The sequence below is a fragment of the Ascidia mentula genome, chromosome 2 (genome assembly GCF_947561715.1).
Source record: "Ascidia mentula chromosome 2, kaAscMent1.1, whole genome shotgun sequence".
In the NCBI taxonomy this organism is placed as follows: Eukaryota; Metazoa; Chordata; class Ascidiacea; order Phlebobranchia; family Ascidiidae; genus Ascidia; species Ascidia mentula.
This window is the reverse complement of record NC_138567.1, coordinates 4,329,905-4,353,948: the sequence shown is the minus strand read 5'-3', so window position 1 is coordinate 4,353,948 and position 24,044 is coordinate 4,329,905. Positions and strand designations below refer to the sequence as shown.

General features: G+C 36.5%; 3 protein-coding genes across 3 annotated transcripts; all 3 read right to left on the bottom strand.

Annotated features, from left to right (window-relative positions):
- Positions 1-4,008: 4,008 nt before the first annotated feature.
- On the bottom strand, positions 4,009-6,034 carry LOC145889935 (uncharacterized). The gene is made up of 7 exons (XM_082980984.1): positions 5,938-6,034; positions 5,748-5,883; positions 5,533-5,651; positions 4,947-5,141; positions 4,616-4,716; positions 4,242-4,362; positions 4,009-4,181 (listed from the first exon to the last, which is right to left on the bottom strand). Exons 1-7 carry the CDS (start codon positions 6,017-6,019, stop codon positions 4,009-4,011), a joined length of 927 nt encoding a protein of 308 aa, XP_082837110.1. The 5' UTR covers positions 6,020-6,034.
- Positions 6,035-9,530: 3,496 nt separating this feature from the next.
- LOC145890698 (uncharacterized) lies at positions 9,531-15,241 on the bottom strand. The gene is made up of 26 exons (XM_082981837.1): positions 15,136-15,241; positions 14,903-15,079; positions 14,683-14,847; positions 14,479-14,583; positions 14,186-14,347; positions 13,922-14,116; positions 13,673-13,767; positions 13,487-13,597; positions 13,335-13,431; positions 13,182-13,250; positions 12,907-13,108; positions 12,767-12,822; positions 12,566-12,702; positions 12,344-12,440; positions 12,060-12,265; positions 11,850-11,981; positions 11,649-11,788; positions 11,429-11,564; positions 11,160-11,263; positions 11,008-11,096; positions 10,864-10,937; positions 10,592-10,714; positions 10,342-10,458; positions 10,139-10,284; positions 9,934-10,069; positions 9,531-9,873 (listed from the first exon to the last, which is right to left on the bottom strand). Exons 1-26 carry the CDS (start codon positions 15,194-15,196, stop codon positions 9,799-9,801), a joined length of 3,207 nt encoding a protein of 1,068 aa, XP_082837963.1. The 5' UTR covers positions 15,197-15,241; the 3' UTR covers positions 9,531-9,798.
- A 781-nt stretch (positions 15,242-16,022) lies between these two features.
- LOC145889934 (receptor-type tyrosine-protein phosphatase delta-like) lies at positions 16,023-23,693 on the bottom strand. Its single transcript, XM_082980983.1, has 27 exons — positions 23,621-23,693; positions 23,384-23,560; positions 23,194-23,329; positions 22,958-23,076; positions 22,687-22,848; positions 22,429-22,617; positions 22,081-22,175; positions 21,896-22,006; positions 21,746-21,842; positions 21,495-21,681; positions 21,318-21,373; positions 21,120-21,256; positions 20,901-20,997; positions 20,636-20,841; positions 20,426-20,557; positions 20,232-20,371; positions 20,031-20,166; positions 19,599-19,702; positions 19,453-19,541; positions 19,296-19,369; positions 19,022-19,141; positions 18,774-18,890; positions 18,571-18,716; positions 18,365-18,500; positions 18,232-18,302; positions 16,222-16,388; positions 16,023-16,162 (listed from the first exon to the last, which is right to left on the bottom strand). Exons 1-27 carry the CDS (start codon positions 23,691-23,693, stop codon positions 16,023-16,025), a joined length of 3,414 nt encoding a protein of 1,137 aa, XP_082837109.1.
- Between the last annotated feature and the right edge of the window lie 351 nt (positions 23,694-24,044).

Below are 24,044 nucleotides of genomic sequence, written 5' to 3'. Positions count from 1 at the left end.
AAGTTTTGCGAAGAACATTACATTTGTAATTTTGTTAAATATCTGCTAAGAAATAGATACAAACACAAAGACTATCTTCAATTAATCCAGAAGAATTTGCAATATTATTCCATTTCTCAAAATAGGACAATCCTCCACTGTTTGTCTAGCGTCTCGTCGTAACATAAATACTGGTTACACAACCGATCCCAAATTACTTACTTGTGATTTAGCACTAGATTGACATGAAAATTCGTGACAAACTGTGCTATTTTAGTCAAACTGATCGCACGAACGACCTGCTGGAGTTAAACAACTTCCGATTTTCAGCGTAACGATTTGGGCTTTAATCCTGTATTAATAACCAACCTTTGTAAAATTTGCGGTAGCGTTCAATATATCTTGCTGGGTGCAGCATTTTGTGAAAACACTCCTCTGTCTTTGGAAACGAACTCTTTTTAAAACTAATTGGGTTCTTACAGCTGTTTGTTCAAACTGGCAATACTTAAATACGATTTTTACATGTCACATATATTGCTATATTATCTTGCAGTTCTCATTCAAGTCTACCAAAGTTAAAGTACTTACCCTGACCAATTCCAATTCCACCCCCTATATCACAGTATTACACTTCCTACTGGCGTGTGAACTAGAAAATGAAACATACCAAACATCCGGTTTGCATGGAATGATTACTTTCCGAACGCTTCCAGTTAAACCACAACAAATTTGCTGTCTGCTGTCTGTAATTAAATTATTGGCGGTCCATCAGGATTGCGAGCGTATCGAGCTGTCGGTTCGAGGACGTGGCAATACTTTAATTTTCCGAATTTGACGTGCCGCGATTTTTTTAACCCGATTATGGAGGTGGGTCATAAGAGGCATTTCTCGAATTGCGCAAAATGACAAACCGATGCACTTGGCTAGTAGTCGCGATAAAACTGGTCAAGATATCTTGTATACACGTGTTTGGTCAAAAAAATGTTTATTTTGTAATACTGTGTAGACAGAAATAAATGACATGCGTACAGTGTTAACGGAAACCAATCAAAATTGTCAATTGTAGATACCGGCAAACTGAAGGCCACACGGAATTCTTTGAACTAAATATTTTAACACGTTTATCAATGAAAAAGATACAGGTCAGAGAAATTCAGCAAATGATATGGTATACAATGTTTGTAGTTGGAGTAAGTACAGTAACATCAAAGATACTTCGCTACCGCCGAGTAACAGTAAAAGAACGTGCAGACTATAATTCATGTTAATTTTGCATATAGGTCTGGGATATATATAACCATAAAAGCGAAGAAGACACATGTCATCCAGACATCCCAACTAACTTTATGATGTAGGATTTCCATGTTTTCAAACAATTTTCTGTTAAGCAATGTGGAGCCAATAATATGAACTGTGTATAAGCTGCAGACAGATGGCCACTGTTTCGACCTAAAAGGTCTCATCCGTTTGGTGCCCAACGGATGACGGTGATTGTATAGTCATCACAAAGTGGAAGTCTTTGCTTGGCCGTTTGGTCAGTAAAGTCGTCCTATAATCACACCAGCTGCACTGATGAGACCTTTTAGGTCGAAACAGTGGCCATCTGTCTGCAGCTTATACACAATTTTCTGTTAGTTTTCATAAACGCGCTCAGGGGTTTGAACAATTACGTTCATATACGTAGGAATGTTGTTGATTTGTTCGTAATGTGCTGGCGCATCGTCTGTAAAACTTTCATGTTATATTAAAAAGAATAAGCATTTGAAGTGCATGTTACCTGGTAGTGGAATACTCTTATTTTTTGCTTCATCATTTTCTTTTTTCTGTTTGTTTCTGCAAGAAAGAAAAAAAATGTTTATTAAAACTTTGATTCAACTATAAAGACGACTGGGGCAACATCCATAATCCAGTTGCAATCCACACGTAGTCTCGTCCACCTTAACATCTTCAACTTGTTTACTTTGTGCCATTGTGCTGGTTTCACCTTACTCATACGATTGAACTTCAGTGTAATGAGCAAGAATGTCCCAAAATCTTTTTAAATTAAACATCAATACAATGTAAATTCCGGAATACCGAGTCTACGAACTAACCCAAAAATCAGCAACTGATCAAATTTATATGCCTAACATATGTTGCGGTATTAACAACAAATGCATATCAGTTATTGTTAAAAAGTTTTGCGAAGAACATTACATTTGTAATTTTGTTAAATATCTGCTAAGAAATAGATACAAACACAAAGACTATCTTCAATTAATCCAGAAGAATTTGCAATATTATTCCATTTCTCAAAATAGGACAATCCTCCACTGTTTGTCTAGCGTCTCGTCGTAACATAAATACTGGTTACACAACCGATCCCAAATTACTTACTTGTGATTTAGCACTAGATTGACATGAAAATTCGTGACAAACTGTGCTATTTTAGTCAAACTGATCGCACGAACGACCTGCTGGAGTTAAACAACTTCCGATTTTCAGCGTAACGATTTGGGCTTTAATCCTGTATTAATAACCAACCTTTGTAAAATTTGCGGTAGCGTTCAATATATCTTGCTGGGTGCAGCATTTTGTGAAAACACTCCTCTGTCTTTGGAAACGAACTCTTTTTAAAACTAATTGGGTTCTTACAGCTGTTTGTTCAAACTGGCAATACTTAAATACGATTTTTACATGTCACATATATTGCTATATTATCTTGCAGTTCTCATTCAAGTCTACCAAAGTTAAAGTACTTACCCTGACCAATTCCAATTCCACCCCCTATATCACAGTATTACACTTCCTACTGGCGTGTGAACTAGAAAATGAAACATACCAAACATCCGGTTTGCATGGAATGATTACTTTCCGAACGCTTCCAGTTAAACCACAACAAATTTGCTGTCTGCTGTCTGTAATTAAATTATTGGCGGTCCATCAGGATTGCGAGCGTATCGAGCTGTCGGTTTGAGGACGTGGCAATACTTTAATTTTCCGAATTTGACGTGCCGCGATTTTTTTAACCCGATTATGGAGGTGGGTCATAAGAGGCATTTCTCGAATTGCGCAAAATGACAAACCGATGCACTTGGCTAGTAGTCGCGATAAAACTGGTCAAGATATCTTGTATACACGTGTTTGGTCAAAAAAATGTTTATTTTGTAATACTGTGTAGACAGAAATAAATGACATGCGTACAGTGTTAACGGAAACCAATCAAAATTGTCAATTGTAGATACCGGCAAACTGAAGGCCACACGGAATTCTTTGAACTAAATATTTTAACACGTTTATCAATGAAAAAGATACAGGTCAGAGAAATTCAGCAAATGATATGGTATACAATGTTTGTAGTTGGAGTAAGTACAGTAACATCAAAGATACTTCGCTACCGCCGAGTAACAGTAAAAGAACGTGCAGACTATAATTCATGTTAATTTTGCATATAGGTCTGGGATATATATAACCATAAAAGCGAAGAAGACACATGTCATCCAGACATCCCAACTAACTTTATGATGTAGGATTTCCATGTTTTCAAACAATTTTCTGTTAAGCAATGTGGAGCCAATAATATGAACTGTGTATAAGCTGCAGACAGATGGCCACTGTTTCGACCTAAAAGGTCTCATCCGTTTGGTGCCCAACGGATGACGGTGATTGTATAGTCATCACAAAGTGGAAGTCTTTGCTTGGCCGTTTGGTCAGTAAAGTCGTCCTATAATCACACCAGCTGCACTGATGAGACCTTTTAGGTCGAAACAGTGGCCATCTGTCTGCAGCTTATACACAATTTTCTGTTAGTTTTCATAAACGCGCTCAGGGGTTTGAACAATTACGTTCATATACGTAGGAATGTTGTTGATTTGTTCGTAATGTGCTGGCGCATCGTCTGTAAAACTTTCATGTTATATTAAAAAGAATAAGCATTTGAAGTGCATGTTACCTGGTAGTGGAATACTCTTATTTTTTGCTTCATCATTTTCTTTTTTCTGTTTGTTTCTGCAAGAAAGAAAAAAAATGTTTATTAAAACTTTGATTCAACTATAAAGACGCTAACTTTCTCAATTTCCAAACGGCAAATGCTCCAAACACAATTGTAATTAAAATTCCCGCTACAATTCCAGCCACAATTCCACCAACAAAGTTGCCAATGCCACCAGTGCCTTGAATTACTATGTAGTTTGTAATGGCACCAATGTAAGGTGAAGTTCTACCTGTAGAAAAAATCCATTTCAGCCTCCCAAATTTAAACAATTGGTATAAACACTTCTTACCGATAGTACTTGTTACTTGCGCAAATATTGTGAAGCATTCTTGATTGGGCCGACTGGACGTAGTGAAATTAATGACGGTTGTCAATTTTGCATTGATGCTTCCTGAAACGTTTGTAGTTAACTGAAAAAATAAAATAAAGTTGTTTGAATCGGTAGGAAAAACTTTCGATTCGAGACTTGTATTTTCCGAACGCATATTAACATACCGTCACATTATATCGTGTTGCATTCCGGAGATTGGTAACAGAAAATGATTTGTTTCCATACGGAACAGATACGTTCGTATTTGTTTCCGAAATGTGGATATATACCTGCATAAAATACTCATTAACTACAAAACATCCTCTGAAAACCGTTTACTGTAGACACGTTACCGTAGAAACAAGTTGGTTGCTGCGAATGAAGTTATCCAAGCCACTCCACACAATAATCACAGCTGTTGTGGTGCAAGGAAGTGATGCAACTGAAGCAACAACTACGCACAAGTAATACAAACGTTAATCAAGCACTAATACAACAAAGTGTCAAATATCCTTACGCTTGAATTATGCAGCGTTATAAACCTGTTACCCGACATTTTTGCATTATTCATGTAGCTATATTTTCATGTGTCGTTATTTGTATGAGGAAATCTTCATTATTCAACAACATACTGTTTCATAAAGTGTAAAGATTAGCATTGAAGACATTGAAACCAAAACCTACGCTTAACTTGACAAGCGTAATAAGCAGGTTCGCCACTGCAGTTCACGCTTGACTGCTCCCATCCTATCCCATAACGCAACGCTCTCTGTTGACAAGTTGTGACGTTGGAAACAGAGAAGTTTGCTGGAGATCCGTCGCTCCAATACCAACCATTGAGTGAAGTGTCAAAACGAGCTCCGATCATAACATTTATATCTACATATATTTGTACGTAATGTCACTGTCCTTAATTTAATCAGAGTTTTAAAATGATGTGTTTTACATATTGTTACTACCTGGTACGAAAAATGAACCCATGTAGGTGTCAAATGTAGCATATGATACATTAGCACTTCGTAACATTGTTGTCCAGTGGCCATTCTTTTGGTACAAATATACCTCCTTATATCCAGGTTTTCTCGTTTTTAAACCAAATAACACAAACCTAAAATCCCAACCTAGAAACAAAGAGCCAAACTAGATTATAAGTGTTGAGTTTTTAAAAACGAATTTGTGTATACCAACAAGTACATTTTGACAATAACATTAATTAGATTGATGTATGGTGCTGAGTTCAATGAGGTTGAGGTATGGTTGACTTGTTTACCGTTCCAAGGGTTTGCAACCCTGCAGTTTCCACCAGATTTCACTTGCCACTTTCTTCTTAAATTCCCATCAATCGTCACGTCACAAAAGTAAATTTCTTCCGAATTATTTGCATGATTTCTAAGACATTATAGATATTGAATTGTGGTCTTTGGCAAATGTTTATAAGTGTAACGTAAATGTTTAGAAAGATATTTCATACAATATTTTATTCACGTGTTGTAGAAGTCGAGATACCACAAGGTTCCAAGTGATTTTGTACTTCTCCAGTGATACTTTTTAACCTTTTGCAAAAAGTATCCGAATGTGATCAATTCCACCAAATCGTAGAAGATCCAAACCCTCTGCAAACCTGAAATCAACAATTTAAAGATTAATTAAACTGAAGAATGGTGATAAACTTTACCTTGGGTATATTTATCTGTCATCATTTGAGTTAGAGTTGTGTCAATCTGTTGGTCATCAGTCATAACAAGATTTCCACCCATCAACCCACATTTCTCCTGTGCAGTGATCGCATCCACAAGATCATCAGATAATATCAAAATACTGTCTTTGACCGCTGTAAAGTTCGGACTGATGTCTGCAACAAACAAAAAATGTGATTTGGTATGCACTTTACAAATCCCTTTAACTTACGGCTTGGTGAAACGAAGCTGAATTGTGAAAAAAGTAAGATCCGCAACACAACCAAAACAATTAACTTTTCCATCATAACATTAACAGTTATGATTTACTGACTTGTGTTAGTTCAAATACTACTGTTCAACCAGGTATTCTTTAATACTGATAGAAGGCACAAAGTATTGGTTCGTCATGCACGTTATACAAATATTTTTTGACAACACAAGTCTTATTGCGTGTTGGTAGCGTGGGCGGTTGCGCTTCGTCAGAAAAAAATAGTAGGCCGAAGAAGTCACGTCAGATGTGATTACGTTTCTTATTTGTTCACTAATTTGAAATGGTAAAGATTGATACTGTGTTTTATCACATAATAATGTATGTTTTGATGCATTAATTTTGATACTGGTACTTTCCAGATAACTTTTAAGTTACGCCCTCCTATAGTTTCTTAGGGCAATTGTTGTTTTCATAAAACGAAAAGAATTATTGGTATCTTATATCTGCCCAATCTGTTTTAAGCAAAAAAAAACGTTTGTGTGTAAACCGGCATATAGGATTTTCTTTGTAAACTTTAGTACTTTGCTCACGATGGGATTTTCTATTATCACAGGTGACGAAAAAGCTTAGTGTTACTATGAAAAAGGTTTGGAGGTCATGACCTGAACATTTTCTCTGTCCATTAAAACTGCTGTTTGTTGGTGATATTTTATTCGCTTTAAGTGTGTGAAATAGAGGCCAACATTATTAGGGGTAAAAAAGTAGTGGGTGAAAATGCATCGGAAAATCAGGTGAATGAAAAGTAAATTTCATCATATGTTCAAAAGCAAAGGCGGTCTGGTTTCATCAGTTTCCGTCTGCGCCCTTTGGGTTCTGAACATTCATGTACGCCGGCATGTTATTTATGTGTTCGTATAAATGTGTGGATTTGTCTGAAAAACAAAGAAAAATCTTATTTAATTAAAGTCAAATTTAAAGTCGATGTTACCCTGTGTTGGCAGATCATTATTCTGATTTGCCGTTCCTTTAGAAGATTTTCTTTGTTTGTTCCTGTACAAAAGAATTTTGAGTCACGTGTAATAAATAAACTAACGAGACAATTGTGAGCTGACTTTTTTATTTTCCAAAGGAAAAATGCTCCAAACACAAGTATATTTAATATTCCCACAACAATTCCAGCCACAATACCACCACTAATGCCAGAGACATCGCGGTATTCCTTAATAGTGCGGCCGTCGCCTGAAGTGGTATCTGCAAAAAAAACAGAAGTGTTAAATTTTTCTCCAATCGCTTAAACTAAAAATTGATATCATTGAACCCCTGCAAATCTTACTTATGATTTTCACAATTGTTGGGAAGCATTTTTCCTTGGGCTTGCTGGGTGTGGTGAAATTTATGACAGTTGCAAATGATTTGTTGATGCATCCCGTTATTATTGCAGTTACCTAAAGGTGTGAAAAGATTGCTTGTGTATGTACACATTTAAGATAAAAATAATCAAATCATGATCGTTGCGTGTACATATGGTCGGCTCGACTCTCCTTCCCTTACATACCAGGAATTCTCAAACTTTTTTGCACTGCGATACCATTTTATGAAAGAAATTTGCAAGTTTAATGGGTAGAATACACTTTGGTGATAGACAAATAATATTCATACAGTTATTATTCCAATTTTGCGGTTTTGTTTCGCGAGCCCCAAATACACTTGACAAAGGTCATTATTTACAAAAAGTGCTTTGAAACGTCGTGAGTATTTATTGCATCATGTATTTTCCACCATACCGTAATGTTATAGCGTGTTGCATTCTGAAGGTTGGAGATTGTATCAAATTTTCTTGCATAAGAAACATATATACTCACATCTGTATTAAACATGCGGATATTTACCTGCATAAAATAACCAATTATTGTAACGTTATGTCCAAAACCTTTTGAAAGTACCGTAGATTGAATGTTGTTTCTGGTGATGACGTCGTCCAGACCGCTCCACTTAATATTAATAGCTGTTGTTGTGCAAGGAAGTGATTCAACAGTGGCAAAAACTACTTGCATGTAAACAATAGATTAAACAAACATCCATACTACAGTGTGACAAAAATCAACATTACATTTAAATTGACAAGCGTAATAAGCAGGTTCTCCACTACAGTTCACGCTTGACTGCTCCCATCCTATCCCATAATGCAACGCTCTCTGTTGACAAGTTGTGACGTTGGAAACAGAGAAGTTTGCTGGAGATCCGTCGTTCCAATACCAACCATTGAGTGAAGTGTTAAAACGAGCTCCGATCATAACACTGATATCTAAAAATATATGTACGTAATATTACAACACTTTAGCATATAATTTGTTTCACTTGATGTTACCTGGTACGAAAAATGAACCCATGTAGGTATCAAATGTACCATATGATACATTAACCCTTCTCGACATTGTTGACCAGGTGCCATTCATTTGATACAAATAAACCCCCTTATATCCTGGTCTTCGAGTTCCCATAGCAAATAACTGAAATTTGAAGTCCCAACCTAAACACGATAGTTCAAAACACGACTGCGAATGAAGGTATATTTTTTTGCTTGAACACATTTGAGAGAAATAAAATGTTTTTTTGCTATACTGTAAGGTTTGTATATTGTTGTTTACCGTTCCATTTAGGGTCGTCACTATAAACGACGTTGGTACGCATTTGTAAGCACAACGTAAAAATTTTTTAGGGCGCAACCTAGCGGTACAAAAATTCTGTTTATTTTTTTTACGTTTTATAGCTTAACCTTGGCGAATGTGATATTACTTGACGGGAACTTGCTAAATTAAATGTTTGCGGGTGTAATAGACAAATTTTAGTCGTTTAAATAATGCAATTACGCACGAAAAAAATGACAATTTTTTTGTCGGGATCCCGGGAATCCCGGGAATTTTTTTTTTCATTTCCCGAATCCCGGGAAGTAAAAAATCCGGGAAATAGAGGAACCCTAGTGCTACTGTTATGAGTGGGAAAGAGGAAGCGTTGTGTTTTGATTTCTGAGTAATGTTTGTTTTCTGTTTGAAGTTAGTTGTATGTTAAATGCCATGATGCTTCATTGTTGGATTTTTAGTTCCCAAAAATTATCGCCATGATGCATCTCCAACAGATACAAAATGTTTTGGGGTGGCAGAGAAATTTACTTCTGGCTTTCACCTGACGTTACCAAACTTTAGTAAAGTCGACATTCACCTTTGGGCTATTTTTGAGATATGTCCAGAACGAAGGGATAGTCCTTGCACATATACTTATCCCATTTAAAAGGTTTATCATGGAAATCGCTTTACGAAAAAGCGCACGAGACAGTTGTCATAATAGCATCAGACATATCTGATAAAACTTAATCACAAGGTATGTATACATAACAATTTATTACTGCGTAGTATATGTAGGCATGCTAGTGTTTGCACAACAATAGAACATTACATGCGAGCGTAAAAGAAAACAGTGAGTAGGCGAATGGCACAACGGGTACCGATGCCCAGCAATGCAAGTATATGTACACAAAAAAATGCCATATTAGTAAGCGCGTTCTCCTCAAATTATTAACACATGAATGCGAGATCATCTTCATTTCCGCATGACATTAAAAAGTTGAAACTGGAGATAATTAAAATATTCACTTAAAGTTGGAATACTCGTTGAATTCTTCAAGATACTTTGCTACAAAAGTGTAGCAGTAGTTGTACAACACCTGCGGCAAAGCAATAAGTAAACAGAAATTTAAGACTACAACTGAACACGTCTCCTATACCTTATCATTAACCATGTTAGGTTTCATGTCTCTCAAATCCTTCACAGTTCGAAAAATATCAACTCGGTTTTGAACTTTCAGGCGATCGAGAATGTTGGACAAAGCAATGAAAGTTCCAGTTCTTGTGCATCCGTTGCTGAAAATAAAATTTTACCATTTACGAAGTTTAATGCAACAAAAGATCATTTAATAGTGAATGACCAACCTGCAGCACACCAGTACGTTTCTACATTTCAGTTCTGATCTCATTTGTTGAACACTTTCAACAATTTTAATAAAATCCACTTCTTTCGGCGGTTCTTCCACATTTTTCCATCCTTTAACTTGCACAACGCTCATCCGACGATCGACCTTTATAAAAACAGCACGGACATAAGCATGTTGACTTGTCCCGATTTATAGACTTACAATTCCAAAGTGTGGCCATTTTGTTGACATAGAGGTGATATTGTGTGACGCATAGTCTTGGGTTTCAATGACTGACATGTTTATATCATCGAAATCCAGTGTTTTAGAGCCCAAAACCTGTTGGGACAAATCTAGTGACATTCCGTGAAAATATTCTACGTAAGTACGCTCATAATGTTGTGTCAACAAATCTTCATTAAAAATTTTCTAGCTAAATAATCACGAGCATCTTCATTGCCATTGCAATCACCTTTACAGTATCATTTAAATCCACAATCACTTGTGCATCTCTGGTGATTGCCATCATCCAGAAATTCTTTTCTTCCCCTGCAATCGGTCCCTGGGCAGCGAGAAACGTTTCCGAAGACATCTCCTATATGTAATACAATCTCACCATCATTCTGTGGTTGAAATAAAAGTAAACCCAGCACTAAAGCGCTTTCCATATGTTGTTGACGACTATTTTGACGACATTTAGGTTGGCCAACACTAGTACGTGCCATGAGAATGATATTTTCTTACATGTACGTATGATGCATTCATTTCAATTGTGACTTGACGGGTTTCATCCCAAACCGAAACTGCTTTGCTTTTGTCTGCGTGCATAAATAAACAAATAAATATAATATCTGCGTGAATACTGCTTAAATAAATATAAACATGCACATGTTTTTAATTTAAGATCGTTTTCCATCCATTCTTCGCCATATCTCCATGCCGACAAAACTCTAAACTCCTCATTTTGAATCGAAAATCTTTCAATGTAAAAGAGGAAAGTGTTAACAAAAATAAACAAAATTAAACTGCAATTTTACTACCTTTCTGATGGACTGAGTGATTGTAGTTGGCTCACGCTTCTATCAGATGCAAAGTTAAAGCATTCACGTTCCATCAACAACTTGTACACGTATATGTATTGTTTCTAAAAGAACGAAAGGGCGGTGCTGTTAATATTGTTTCCCTTAAATAACGATACATATATACATCATGCAGTTTATGCACACGCAATTTTGTGTGTTTAATCTCATTCATTTAAACTAATAATATTTGAAATGTACATTTGTTTTTGACGTAAAAGTTTAATTACCCAGTTTTGAACCATGTCTTTACGGTTTTCTCTCATTCTCAGAACTGTCCCATGAACATCAACCGTTCCTTTATCACAAAGTTCGTCAAACAAAGTGTCCATTGCTATGTAAGTTCCTGATCGACCAACGCCAGCACTTAAAATTAAAGCAATCCGCGTTACACTTGCATTTGAATATCAGAGTTTTGGATTTTATCAGCAGCTGATTACCAAATACTACCTGCAATGAACGATGATTGGAGCATTAGTCGTGTGCAAGTCTTCCACCATCTTACGTAGGTAGATCATATTTGTTGTGGTGACAGGAACTCCATGATCTGGCCAAGTTGTGTAATGAAGTTGTGTCACTTCACGTTTCTCCTGTTACAAAGGCACGTAGGACAATATTCAGCTGATGCAAATTGGGTGCTAATTCAGTTACCTTCCCTCGTAACAAAATGATCTGTCGCCGAATAATTCCACCAATTTGTATCTCTTGTGTAGTTTGGATTGAAAAACCCGGTTTTAATTCGTTCTGGGATCCTATATTGGGCCAATATTGTTCACATTTCGACTAAAAAACGTGATTAATATTAGATGCGAATAAGCATTCAACGTAGGAATTATTTGACAACAACGTATGGGGCCAAACCTTTCCATTTTCAACCAGTCCAGTCAGCATAACTATGGTGGTGGAGTTTTCTTGCCAAACCATCAGCCAGAAATCGAAAACTGTTTCCTCTTTTGGTCCCTGAGTTGCGATGAACTTTCTAGGACTCTTATAAGCTGGCATGTAGGCGGCGTTAATGTAATCACTTCCCGAAGTTATTTCGATCAAATTCACTCTTGCATGATCGTCTGTGTAAAAAGGTTAGAAAGACAACAGGTGTTTGTGTGTTCAACGTTTTGCAGATGTGTTGTCACATCAGAACTTACACGGATATATATTCTTGTATCTGTTTTTCACAGCGTTTTCTGATGATTGTGAAACTTCTTTCGACCTCTCACTGGCTTGACTCTCGTTTTCTATTTTCTGTAATAGGAGATAATAGTAAGAGGCTTGTGCCAAGACGAGTTAGTCAAAAAAACAAACAAACAATTATTTAACATTGAAACAGTTTTTAAGTAATATAGTTGCCCAGTACAATAAAAAACTACCTTAAATTCATTTTTGAATCCAACATACTCAGTTTCAACATTTGTTTTGAAAATACTAAACATCGCCGTATTATGTTGAGGGTTGGTTTGTTTCTCTTTACGATTCAAGTTCTCATATGTGACCTCTGGTGTCTCCACTAAAACCGATTACAATTGTTAGCAATTTGAATGTCATGGTTGTTACAATGTTCAATTTGTTACCTTCGAGAGTAGCCGCGGAGTTATCCAAACCTCGCCTGCCTTTTATGGATGTTTTTCTGAAAATATAAATTCAATACCGAAACCTTTGGCGTAAATAATTCAGAATACAGTGAAAAAGTGGGCAATATCTAAGCCCTCACCTTTTCCACAATAAATACATTCCGATTGATACAAGAATCAACACGCCTACCACAACTCCTACTATTAAACCAATAGTGTGGTTTTGCAAATTAGCATATTCATCTGAACCATTCGAAGGGTTTTTGAGACTGGATTCTGTGGTATTTCCTGGCGTTAACTCTGAACTTAAATATGACAAAGTACTTTCTGGTGCAGATGTCACTGTAAACAATGTGCGACAACAAAGCGTTTAAAATAAATGTGAGGTTTCGAAGATTAGCATCTTCATCCAAACCATTTATATGGTTGATAAGATTGGATTCTGTGGTTTTTCTTGGAGTTGTGCTCTCCGACGCAGCGGTTGCTGAAAAAAAAAACTTACGACAATGAAGCAATAATACAAAAACAGTTAGCAACAAACTATACAACAACACACAAATAACCCTACAGGACACAAAACAAGATTCGTCTTGTTCTTTATTTGTCGTAATCTTTACTTCCGTTTGGAGATTTGCTGTGATATTTCCGGATAGAATCGCTGTAACCTGGACAAAAAACGCCGAATTATACAAACATTAACAAACCTATTTCAAATCAGACCTCAAAAGAGTAAAATGTCGATTTATTTAGGTTGGTGATGGTTGTTGATTTGATGTTGTAATTATGGTAGATTGATATTCCGAGATGAATTACATCAATTTTGACTTTAGTCTGCAAAAATTAAAATGAATGTATCGGGACCATGTGCTTGGGTAGATGTGAGAGTCGTTACCAAATGACACTTACTTCAGGTTGGTGTTTAGCAAGCAGTTGTTCCAAACCACTCCACATTATACTGACAGCTGTTAGGTTGCATGGCAGTGCTTTCGCCGTGGTCACAACTGTGCAAAATATGTATGATGTTTGTGGGTGTTACGCTGACGATCATAATTTTGTGCTTATTACATGGCTAGATATACCGGCGAAACGTAAAGCTTCATCAAAATTTCGTTTAAATTGTAATGATTTGTCATATAACGCAACAAATAAACTCACATTTAACTTGACAAGCGTAATAAGCAGGTTCTCCACTACACTTCACGCTTGACTGCTCCCATCCTATCCCATAATGCAACGCTCTCTGCTGACAAGTTGTGACGTTGGAAACAGGGAAGTTTGCTGGAGATCCGTCGCTCCAATACCAACCATTGAGTGAAGTGTTAAAACGTGCTCCGATAATAACATTAATATCTGCACACTTGCACTTTTAAAACAATTTCCTACATTAAATCAAACAGCTCAATATAATTTTGAAATTACCTGGTACGAAAAATGAACCCATGTAGGTATCAAATACACCATATGATACATTAACACTTCGTAACATTGTCGTATGGTGGCGATTATATTGATATAAATAAACCTTCTTATATCCTGGTTTTCTGGTTTTTAAACCAAATAACGTAAACTTATAGTCCCAGCATAAAAATATAGTGGCAAATATGATTGTTAACATGGAGTAATTTGTTGCAAAATAGATTTCAAACAAACAAAATTGTGTGTTCTAACATATACATGGCATTATGGGATTGACATTTGGTGTTATCGTTTACCATTCCAGTTAGGGTTATCCACCCAGCAATTACCACCAGATTTCACTTGCCACTTTCTTCTTGCTGGTGATAAGCTTCCGCCAAGCCACACGCTACAAAAGTAAACTCCTTCCAAACCGTTTTCTGGTTTACTAAAATATTTACAAGTTTTGAGTTTAGCAGCAATTATTATTGGAAAGTAACATAAAAAATGTTATTTAGGACGTCTGAATATTGTAGTAGATAATATTATATACGTGTTGTAGAAGTCGAGATACCACAAGGTTCCAAGTGATTTTGTGCTTTTCCAATGATTCTTCTCAACCTGATCCATAAAGTATCCCAGTGTATAAAAGTTTACATCGTAAAAGACCCAAATACGCTGCAAACCTGAAATAATAAGTTCAAACGCAAATTAAAGCTGATGAACCCTATTCAACTTTACCCAGAGTGTATTTATCTGTCATCATTCGAGTCAGAGTTGTGTTAATCTGTGGGTCATCAGTCATTACAAGATTTCCACCCATCAATCCACATTTCTCCTGTGCAGTGTTCGCATCCACAAGATCATCAGATAATATCAAAATACTGTCCTTGACGGCTGTAAAAGTCTTGCCGCTGCCTACAATCACACGGATTGGTAATACTGTGTTTTATTTAACCTATATTTGAACTTACTCTTTGGTGTAATGAATAATACTAAGAACCACCACACTAAAAAACACACTTCTTCCATCATTACCAGATAGTGTTTTGATTTACGTATGTTCTGATACTACAGTTTTATTCCAAATTATATTCAAAACCTTTTCTTCGGTTGTAAACCATTAACACAGCTATGCCAGCATGCAGTCGAATTGTTAAAATGTTTTGTCAACTCAGTTCTTCCTGCATGTTAACCTCGTGGGTTGCTGAGGTTGCGTTTCAGCTGCATCAGGCAACATCAACGTTGTTGACCATTAATAATATCGGCGATGTTCTTGAAAGTAGAATTAAACACTTTATAGCCACACTAAGCAAAACGCTCATTGATTCAAATTATTTGTTGAATTTCTTTTGTATGGGTCATTGCAATTTTTTCACAAAAATTAAAGTTGTCGAGTCTGTTTCAATGTATATGCATGAATGGAGACAATATAGACACCAGAATCGCCGATGTGATTTACACAACAGCATCTAAGCATCATATTAGTGACCAATATGCAAACCTCATAATTTGGGGATGAACATAAAAATTCTCAACCGTCGAATAAAAACTCTTAATCGGCGGTCTTATTATAACCAGAAAATGTGTGCGGACCGCAAGTTCCTCTCAAGATACACGCTACAAAAGTAAACTCCTTCCGAATTCGTGGAATTTCTGACAGGAAGGGAATTTGAGTTAAATTGTGTTTATCTCAAATGTAAAAAGGGTTCAGGCGAAACGAAATGTTGAAAAACACACTCTTTGATAATGAAAGCCAAAGCTAAAATGCTGTTGATTGGCTTTCATTTTCAAAGTTATCAACTCCAAATATTTTGCACCCAAGCACACTCTTCTTATTTGCATTTCAATAAATATATATTTACGTGGGGTCGAAGTCGAGATACCACAAGGTTCCAAGGGATTTTGTGCTTTTCCAGTGATTCTTCTCACTTCGATCCTTAAAGTATCCGAATGTTGCCAAGTTAAAGGAATCGTAGAAGATCCAAACACGCTGCAAACCTGAAATCAAAAGTTTAAAGATAAATTTAAAGTTTAAAGAGAATATTTGTGAACCTTACCTTGAGTGAATTTATCATTGATCATTTGTGTCAGAGTTGTGTTAATCTGTGGGTTATCAGTCATCACAAGATTTCCACCCATCAACCCACATTTCTCCTGTGCAGTGTTCGCATCCAAAAGATCATCAGATATGGTCAAAATGCTGTCTGTGGTAGCTGGTTGCAGTCTTCAAAAAGTTATACGTTAATACTTTGTATGTAACATTAATTGCTATTCACTTACTGCTTGGTGCAACAAGGTTGCGTTGAATGCACAATAAGAACCAAGTCACTTTGAAAACCAATTCTCTTCCCATCGTTACATTACCTATGTTATGATATTTAAAACCTACATTTGTTCTACGAATGCAGTAATATTTCATGCAATATGTTCCACGATGTCAATATTTTATTCTAAATATTTGCTGTAATCCAATGCCAATATTTACCAGTTTAGAAATCATTGCAGCAAAAATGCAATTGTGTTTTGACAACACGGGTTTTCTTGGGTGGTATTTTCGTGGGCGGATATGGATGAGTTTTGCGTCTGTATTTGAAATAAGTAATGTCTTTATGGTTGTTGTCCCAAATGGCACAGAGCTAATGCAATCCGGAATTTAGGGGGGCAGTCGTGAAACTTGTTGAACTGAGGTATTTCTGGCGCAATGCTTCATCCACCGATTTCACAGCCTTCATAAAAGGGTGACAATCAGAGCGGTACATGTTCGTGTATAACGCTAGCAGCACATATCAGTAACATTTCGCATTTTATAAATATAATCACGTTTAAAGGAGATAATTTCCAAAACACGGTTTTGGAAAATATAGCCAATACTTCTGGAAACCCTGCGAAAACAACAAAATTTTAATGTTTGCAAACATTTGCAGAAGAGAATTTATGTTCTACAAATAAAAGTAACGTTTCCACCGACAAAATATCGGCCTACAAGCAACATTTCGAGCCACAGGTCGTCGGCCATACCCTCGGAAAGTACAGTGTATTCAGACAACGAAGAGAGGGATATGGATTGAAGACATGGCCCGTCACTGCTGAAACTGTGATACAACATGGAAACATTCTTTTTGACCTATTCCAACTCACATTAGGATCGTGTCTTGTATGAATTGGACAGGTGGACGTGTGGGCTAACACCTATCGTTAAAACACAAGTCGTTTTACCTGGGAGGTGTGCTTTCATGTGGTTAAGCAACACTATAGAACACTAAGAGCGAATGCCCTGTTTGTGATGATACAGTTGGGCTCGTGTGGAGTGCTACTGTTATGAGTGGGAAAGAGGAAGCGTTGTGTTTTGATTTCTGAGTAATGTTTGTTTTTTGTTTGAAGTTAGTTGTATGTTAAAGTCATGATGTTTCGTTGTTAGATATTTAGTTTCCCAACCTTATCGTTCTTCTATTTTTTATTGAATTTTTTGATAATCTACGCAAATTTGTTAAAGCGCAATATTCAATGAACCAAGATTTCGCATCTCCAACAGACAAAACATTTTTGGGGTGGTAGGAAAATTTCTGATACCTATGGCTTTCACCTGACATTACCAAAATATTGCAAAGACGATATTCTCTGGTTGGGTTATTGTTGAGATATGTGTAGAACGAAGGGATAGCCCTGGCATATATGCTTATCCCCACAGAATTCCCTTTCAATGAAAAAAGGTTTATCATGGAAATCGCTTTACGAAAAAGCGCACGAGACAGTTGTCATAATAGCATCAGACATATCTGATAAAACTTAATCACAAGGTATGTATACATAACAATTTATTACTGCGTAGTATATGTAGGCATGCTAGTGTTTGCACAACAATAGAACATTACATGCGAGCGTAAGAGAAAACAGTGAGTAGGCGAATGGCACAACGGGTACCGATGCCCAGCAATGCAAGTATTTATACATAATAAAAATGCCATATTAGTAAGCGCGTTCTACTCAATTTAACAACACATGAATGTGAGATCTTCGTTTCCTCATAACATTATACAGTTGAAATTGGAGATAATTAAAATATTCACTTAAAGTTGGAATACTCGTTGAATTCTTGAAGATACTTTGCTACAAAAGTGTAGCAGTACTTGTACAACACCTGCGGCAAAGCAATAAGTAAACAGAAATGTATAAGACTACAACTGAACACAACTCCTATACCTTATTATTAACCATGTTAGGTTTCAGGTCTCTCAAATCCTTCACAGTTCGAAAAATATCAACTCGGTTTTGAAGTTTCAGGCGATCGAGAATGTTGGACAAAGCAATGAAAGTTCCAGTTCTTGTGTGTCCGTTGCTGAAAATAAAATTTTACCATTTACGAAGTTTAATGCAACAAAAGAAAGATTTAATAGTGAATGACCAACCTGCAGCACACCAGTACATTTCTGCATTTCAGTTCTGATCTCATTTGCTGAACCATTTCAACAATTTTAATAAAATCCACTTCTTTAGGGGGTTGTTCAACATTTTCCCATCCTTTAACTTGCACAACGCTCATCCGACGATCGCCCTTCAAAACAACAGTACGGAATGAGTATGAATATTTAATAAATCTTATTGAACTTACAATTCCAAAGCGTGGACACTTTGTTGAAATAGTAGTGAGGTTGTGGGTTGAATAGTCTTTGGTTCCAATAACTGAAATGTTTATATCATCGAAATCCAATTTTTTTGAGCCCAAAATCTATTAGGAAAGATCTGGTGACATTTCGTGAAAATTGTACGTAAGTACGCTTATAATGTTGTGTTAACAAATCTTCATTAAAAATTGTCCAGCTAAATAATCACGAGCATCTTCATTGCCATTGTACTCACCTTTAGTGTCTCATTTAAATCCACAATCACTTGCGAATCTCTGGTAATTGCCATCATCCAGAAATTCTTTTCTTCCCCTGCAATCGGTCCTTGGGCAGCAATAAAGGTTTCCGAAGACAACTCCTATGTGTAATACAATCTCACCATCATTCTGTGGTTGCAATAAAAGTTAACCCAGCACTAAAGCGCTTTCCATATGTTGTTGACGACTATTTTGACGGCATTTAGGTTGACCGACTTTATTACGAGCTATATGAGAATGATTATTTCTTACATGTACGTATGATGCATTCATTTCAATTGTGACTTGACCGGTTTCATCCCAAACCGAAACTGCTTTGCTTTTGTCTACGTGCATAAATAAACAAATCAATATTACGTAATGCTATCTGTGATCGTATGTTTCTGCATAAATCACATCAAAAATGTACATGTTTTTAGTGTAAGATCGTTTTCCATCCATTCCTCGCCATATCTCCACTCGGACAAAACTCTGAACTCATCATTTTGAATCGAAGATCTTTTATTGTACAAATGGAAAGTGTTATGTGGGTTAAACAAAACCCAACTGCCTTACATTTCTGATGGACTGAGTGATTGTAGTTGGCTCACGCTTCTATCAGATTCGATGTTAAAACATTCACGTTCCATCAACAACTTATACACGTATATGTATTGTTTCTAGAAATGGAGAAAGGGAAGTTGTTGAAATTGTTTCTCGCAAATAAGGATGCATATACAAAAAATGCAGAAGTATTACAATGCTTTCACATAGCAAGGCAGGATCGCCCCACAGCGCAGGCCCTTTTTATTTGACGATCTCAGCTCTAGTATTTTGATCATAATCATAAGATTCACAGGCAATGCTTTGGCTGCGAAGCCTGTGAACCTTATCATCATATACAAATATTGCAGTTTATCTAATAACTTTTCTTTATGTGTATAATTTAATTCAATTAAACCAACAATATTCGAAACGTACATATCTTTGACAGAGAAATTTAATTACCCAGTTTTGAACCATGTCTTTACGGTTTTCTCTCATTCTCAGAACAGTCCCAGGAACATCAACCGTTCCTTTATCGGCAAGTTCGTCAAACAAAGTGTCCATTGCTATGTAAGTTCCTGATCGGCCAACGCCAGCGCTTTAAATAAACGAAGCATTTCGTTTTGCTTGCTTTTAAACAATGGTTACGAAAGATGATCTTACCTGCAATGAACGATGATTGGAGCATTAGTCGTGTGCAAGTCTTCCACCATCTTACGTAGGTAAATCATATTTGTTGTGGTGACAGGAACTCCATGATCTGGCCAAGTTGTGTAATGAAGCTGTGTCACTTCACGTTTCTCCTGTTACAAAGATACAAACGTTAGCTACTGCTGTTTGAGTGCAGTTTTGGTTACCTCATCACGAAGCAAAATGATCTGTCGCCGAATAATTCCACTAACTTGTATCTCTTGAGTAGTTTGAACGAAAAAACTTGGTTTTAATTCGTTCTGGGATCCAATATTGGGCCAATATTGTTCACACTTTGACTAAAAACGGGGATTAATGTGATAATTTAGATTGGAAAAAGGTAGGAATGTTATGACAAAAACGTTTTGGAGTTAAACCTTTCCGTTTTCAACAAAACCAGTCAACATGATGATAATGGTGGAGTTTTCTTGCCAAACCATCAGCCAGAAATCAAAAATTGTTTCCTCTTTTGGTCCTTGAGTTGCAATGAACTTTTTAGGACTTTTATAAGCTGGTATATAGGCGGCGTTGATGTAATCACTGCCTGATGTTATTTCGATCAAGTCCACTCTTGCGTGGTCGTCTGCGCAATTTCGTTAGATAAAGAAAGGTTGTCAATGTCTTTTCAATGTTAGAACTTACACGGATATATATTCTTGTATCGGTTTTTCACGGCGTTTTCTGGCAATTGTGAAACTTCTTTTGATCTTTCACTGGCTTGACTCTCGTTTTCGATTTTCTGAAAGAAAGATATCCGTATAAAGCTGTCACCAGGACAAAAATGTACACCTAATACATCAGTTAGTTAAGAGTCACAATTAATTAATATTAAAACAGGTTTTAAAAAGTTTTGAGGTATACCTTAAATTCGTTCTTGAATCCAACATAGTCAGTTTCAACATTTGTCTTGTAAATATTAAACATCGCCGAAGAAGGTTCAGGGTTGGGTTGTTTTACTTTACGATTAAAATTCTGATATGTGACTTCTGGTGTCTCCTCTAAATACGAAATAAAACAATACAATGAGCCGTGTACATTTTGCTGTGCAAGGTATGTTACCGCCAGGGAGATGTTCGTTGTCATTTAAACCATTACTCTCACTTCTGGTCGTTTTCCTGGACAAATTAAACATATATTATGTCCATAATTTTGTGACAACACTTTACATTTTTTTAAAAACACTTTACGTAAAATTGTAAAAGGCCTTTATATGTGTTGAAGTGTGGGAACTGTTACCTTTTCCACAAAAAGTATGTTCCAGATGACACAAAAATCACCACTCCTATCACGACCCCAGCTATTAAACCTACACTGACGTATTGGCGTTTACCATTTTTGTCTGAACCGTCAATTGAGTTGGTAAAATTGGGTTGTTCAGTGTTTCCTGGAGTTGACTCGGAACTCGAATGTAAAGGGGTACTTTCTGATATACCAGACACAGTAAACACATGTGTTGATGAAACAATATAATGCGTATACCGACTTACCGGTCAAAAAGCAAGATTTGTCAGGATCTTTATTTGTTGTAGTATTTACATTAGTTGACACGTTTGCAGTGACCTTTCCTGAGAGCATCGCTGTAATCTGCATGAAAAATTATTCGAAACTGTGATTAGGAAAGCCATTGTAACTCAAACCTCAATTGTGTAAAATGTCGATTTATTTAGGTTGCTGATGGTTGTCGATTTGATGCCGTAATTATGGTAGGTTGATATTCCAAGCTGAGTTACTTCAACTTTGACTTTCGTCTGCAAAAGTAAAATAATTGTATCGGGACCATGTGCTTGGGTGGATGTGAGAGTCGTTACCAAATAACACTTACTTCAGGTTCGTGTTTAGCAAGCAGTTGTTCCAAACCACTCCACGTTATATTGACAGCTGTTAGGTTGCATGGCAGTGCCTTCGCCTTGGCCACAACTGTCCAAAAGCATGTAAGGTATTTGTGGGTGTTACGCTGACGATCATAATTTTGTGCTTATTATATGGATAGGTGCCGACGAAAAGCTTAATCAAAATTACGTTTAAACTGTAATGATATATCATACAACGCAAAATCATAACGTGTTATTAAATAATTGAGTTTTACAGATTTTAATTTTGAAGATTATTATTTCGTTAATTTAATTTATGCCCAAGTACAAATACAATGGCTTGAAACAAATAAACTCACACTTAACTTGACATGCGTAGTAAACAGGTTCTCCACTACAGTTCACGCTTGACTGCTCCCATCCTATCCCATAATGCAACGCTCTCTGCTGACAAGTTGTGACGTTGGAAACAGAGAAATTTGCTGGAGATCCGACGCTCCAATACCAACCATTGAGTGAAGTGTTAAAACCAATCATAACTTTGATATCTACACATTTGCACTTTTAAAACAATTTCCTACATAAAATCAAACAGCTCAATATAATTTTGAAATTACCTGGTACGAAAAATGAACCTTTGTAGGTATCAAATACACCATATGTTACATTAACACTTCTTAGCATTATTGTCCAGTGGCCATTATTTTGATACAAATAAACCTCCTTATATCCTGGTTTTCTGTTTTTTAAACCAAATAACGTAAACTTATAGTCCCAGCCTGAAAATATAGTGGCAAAAATGATTGTTAATATTGAGTAATTTGTTTCAACACAAATTATATTTTTTACAATAGCATTATGGGACTGACATATAGGGCTATTGTTTACCATTCCAAGGGTTTGCAATCCTGCAGTTTCCACCAGATTTCACTTGCCACTTTCTTCTGAGATGCCCATCAATCGTCACGTCACAAAAGTAAATTTCTTCCGGAATGTTTGTTGGTTTACTAAAATATTTGCGAGATCTGCTACTTTTTTTGGTATTTTTATTATTCGCACAGCAATTGTTATTGGAAGGTAAATTGGAAATGTGAATTATCTGAAAATTAAACAATAGCATTTACGTGTTGTAGAAGTCGATGTACCACAAGGTTCCAAGTGATTTTGTGCTTCTCCAGTGATTCTTCTCAACCTGATCCTTAAAGTATCCGAATGTTATCAATTTCACCGAATCGTAGAAAATCCAAACCCGCTGCAAACCTGAAGTCAAAAGTTCAGACGCATGTCACATTGAGAAATGTTTATGAACTTTACCCTGAGTGTATTTATTCGTCATCATTTGAATCAGAGTTGTGTTAATTTGTGGGTCATCAGTCATCACAAGATTTCCACCCATCAATCCACATTTCTCCTGTGCAGTGTTCGCATCCACAAGATCATCAGATATGGTCAAAATGCTGTCTTTGACGGTTGCAATTGTCTGGTTGCAGCCTGCAAAAAGTTATCGAAAATATTTTGAGTGTGAGGTATAATTTATATACCGTAACTTACTGCTTGCTGTGACGAAGCTAAGTTGTGATGATAATAGATAGATCCAAAGTTTGAATACAAGAACTTTTTCCATTACCACGTTATCCTATTAATGACTTCGTAACAACTATTTTTTAACGCATATCTTCTTTTTACCATAAATATTTGTTCCTCTTAAAATGAATGCTACACTTGTCAGACCCCCACTTCCACTGCCACAGTGTTTTGACAACACAGCTTTGTTATGTGTTATTTTCGTGGGCGGATATAGTTGCGATTTCGTCTGTATTAGAAATTAGTAAGATTGTTGTTCAAACGAACACAGGGCAAATGCAACCAGGCACGTGGTCGATGCGGCAGGAGCAGCGCACCCGGGTCAATTCGAGTCTGTAGGGGGCGCACATATATTGAAATGGGGTCACATAACACAAATGTTTGCCCCCTT

Bases quoted from the DNA above. Each gene is read 5' to 3' on its own strand.
- LOC145889935 (XM_082980984.1), bottom strand. From the start codon at position 6,019: ATGGGTGGAAATCTTGTTATGACTGATGACCAACAGATTGACACAACT. The intron at 4,363-4,615 runs GTAACGTGTCTA...TTATTTTTTCAG, and splicing joins GCAACCAACTTGTTTCTACG to TTAACTACAAACGTTTCAGG. The intron at 4,182-4,241 runs GTAAGAAGTGTT...TTTTTTCTACAG, and splicing joins GCAAGTAACAAGTACTATCG to GTAGAACTTCACCTTACATT.
- LOC145890698 (XM_082981837.1), bottom strand. From the start codon at position 15,196: ATGATGGAAGAAGTGTGTTTTTTAGTGTGGTGGTTCTTAGTATTATTC. The intron at 14,348-14,478 runs GTAAACGATAAC...CTATATTTTTAT, and splicing joins GGATAACCCTAACTGGAATG to GCTGGGACTATAAGTTTACG. The intron at 13,598-13,672 runs GTAAGTGTCATT...TAATTTTTGCAG, and splicing joins TTGCTAAACACCAACCTGAA to ACTAAAGTCAAAATTGATGT.
- LOC145889934 (XM_082980983.1), bottom strand. From the start codon at position 23,693: ATGGAAAAAGTTCTTGTATTCAAACTTTGGATCTATCTATTATCATCA. The intron at 19,542-19,598 runs GTAAGGCAGTTG...GTACAATAAAAG, and splicing joins TCACTCAGTCCATCAGAAAT to ATCTTCGATTCAAAATGATG. The intron at 18,717-18,773 runs GTAAGTTCAATA...GTTGTTTTGAAG, and splicing joins AGTGTCCACGCTTTGGAATT to GGCGATCGTCGGATGAGCGT.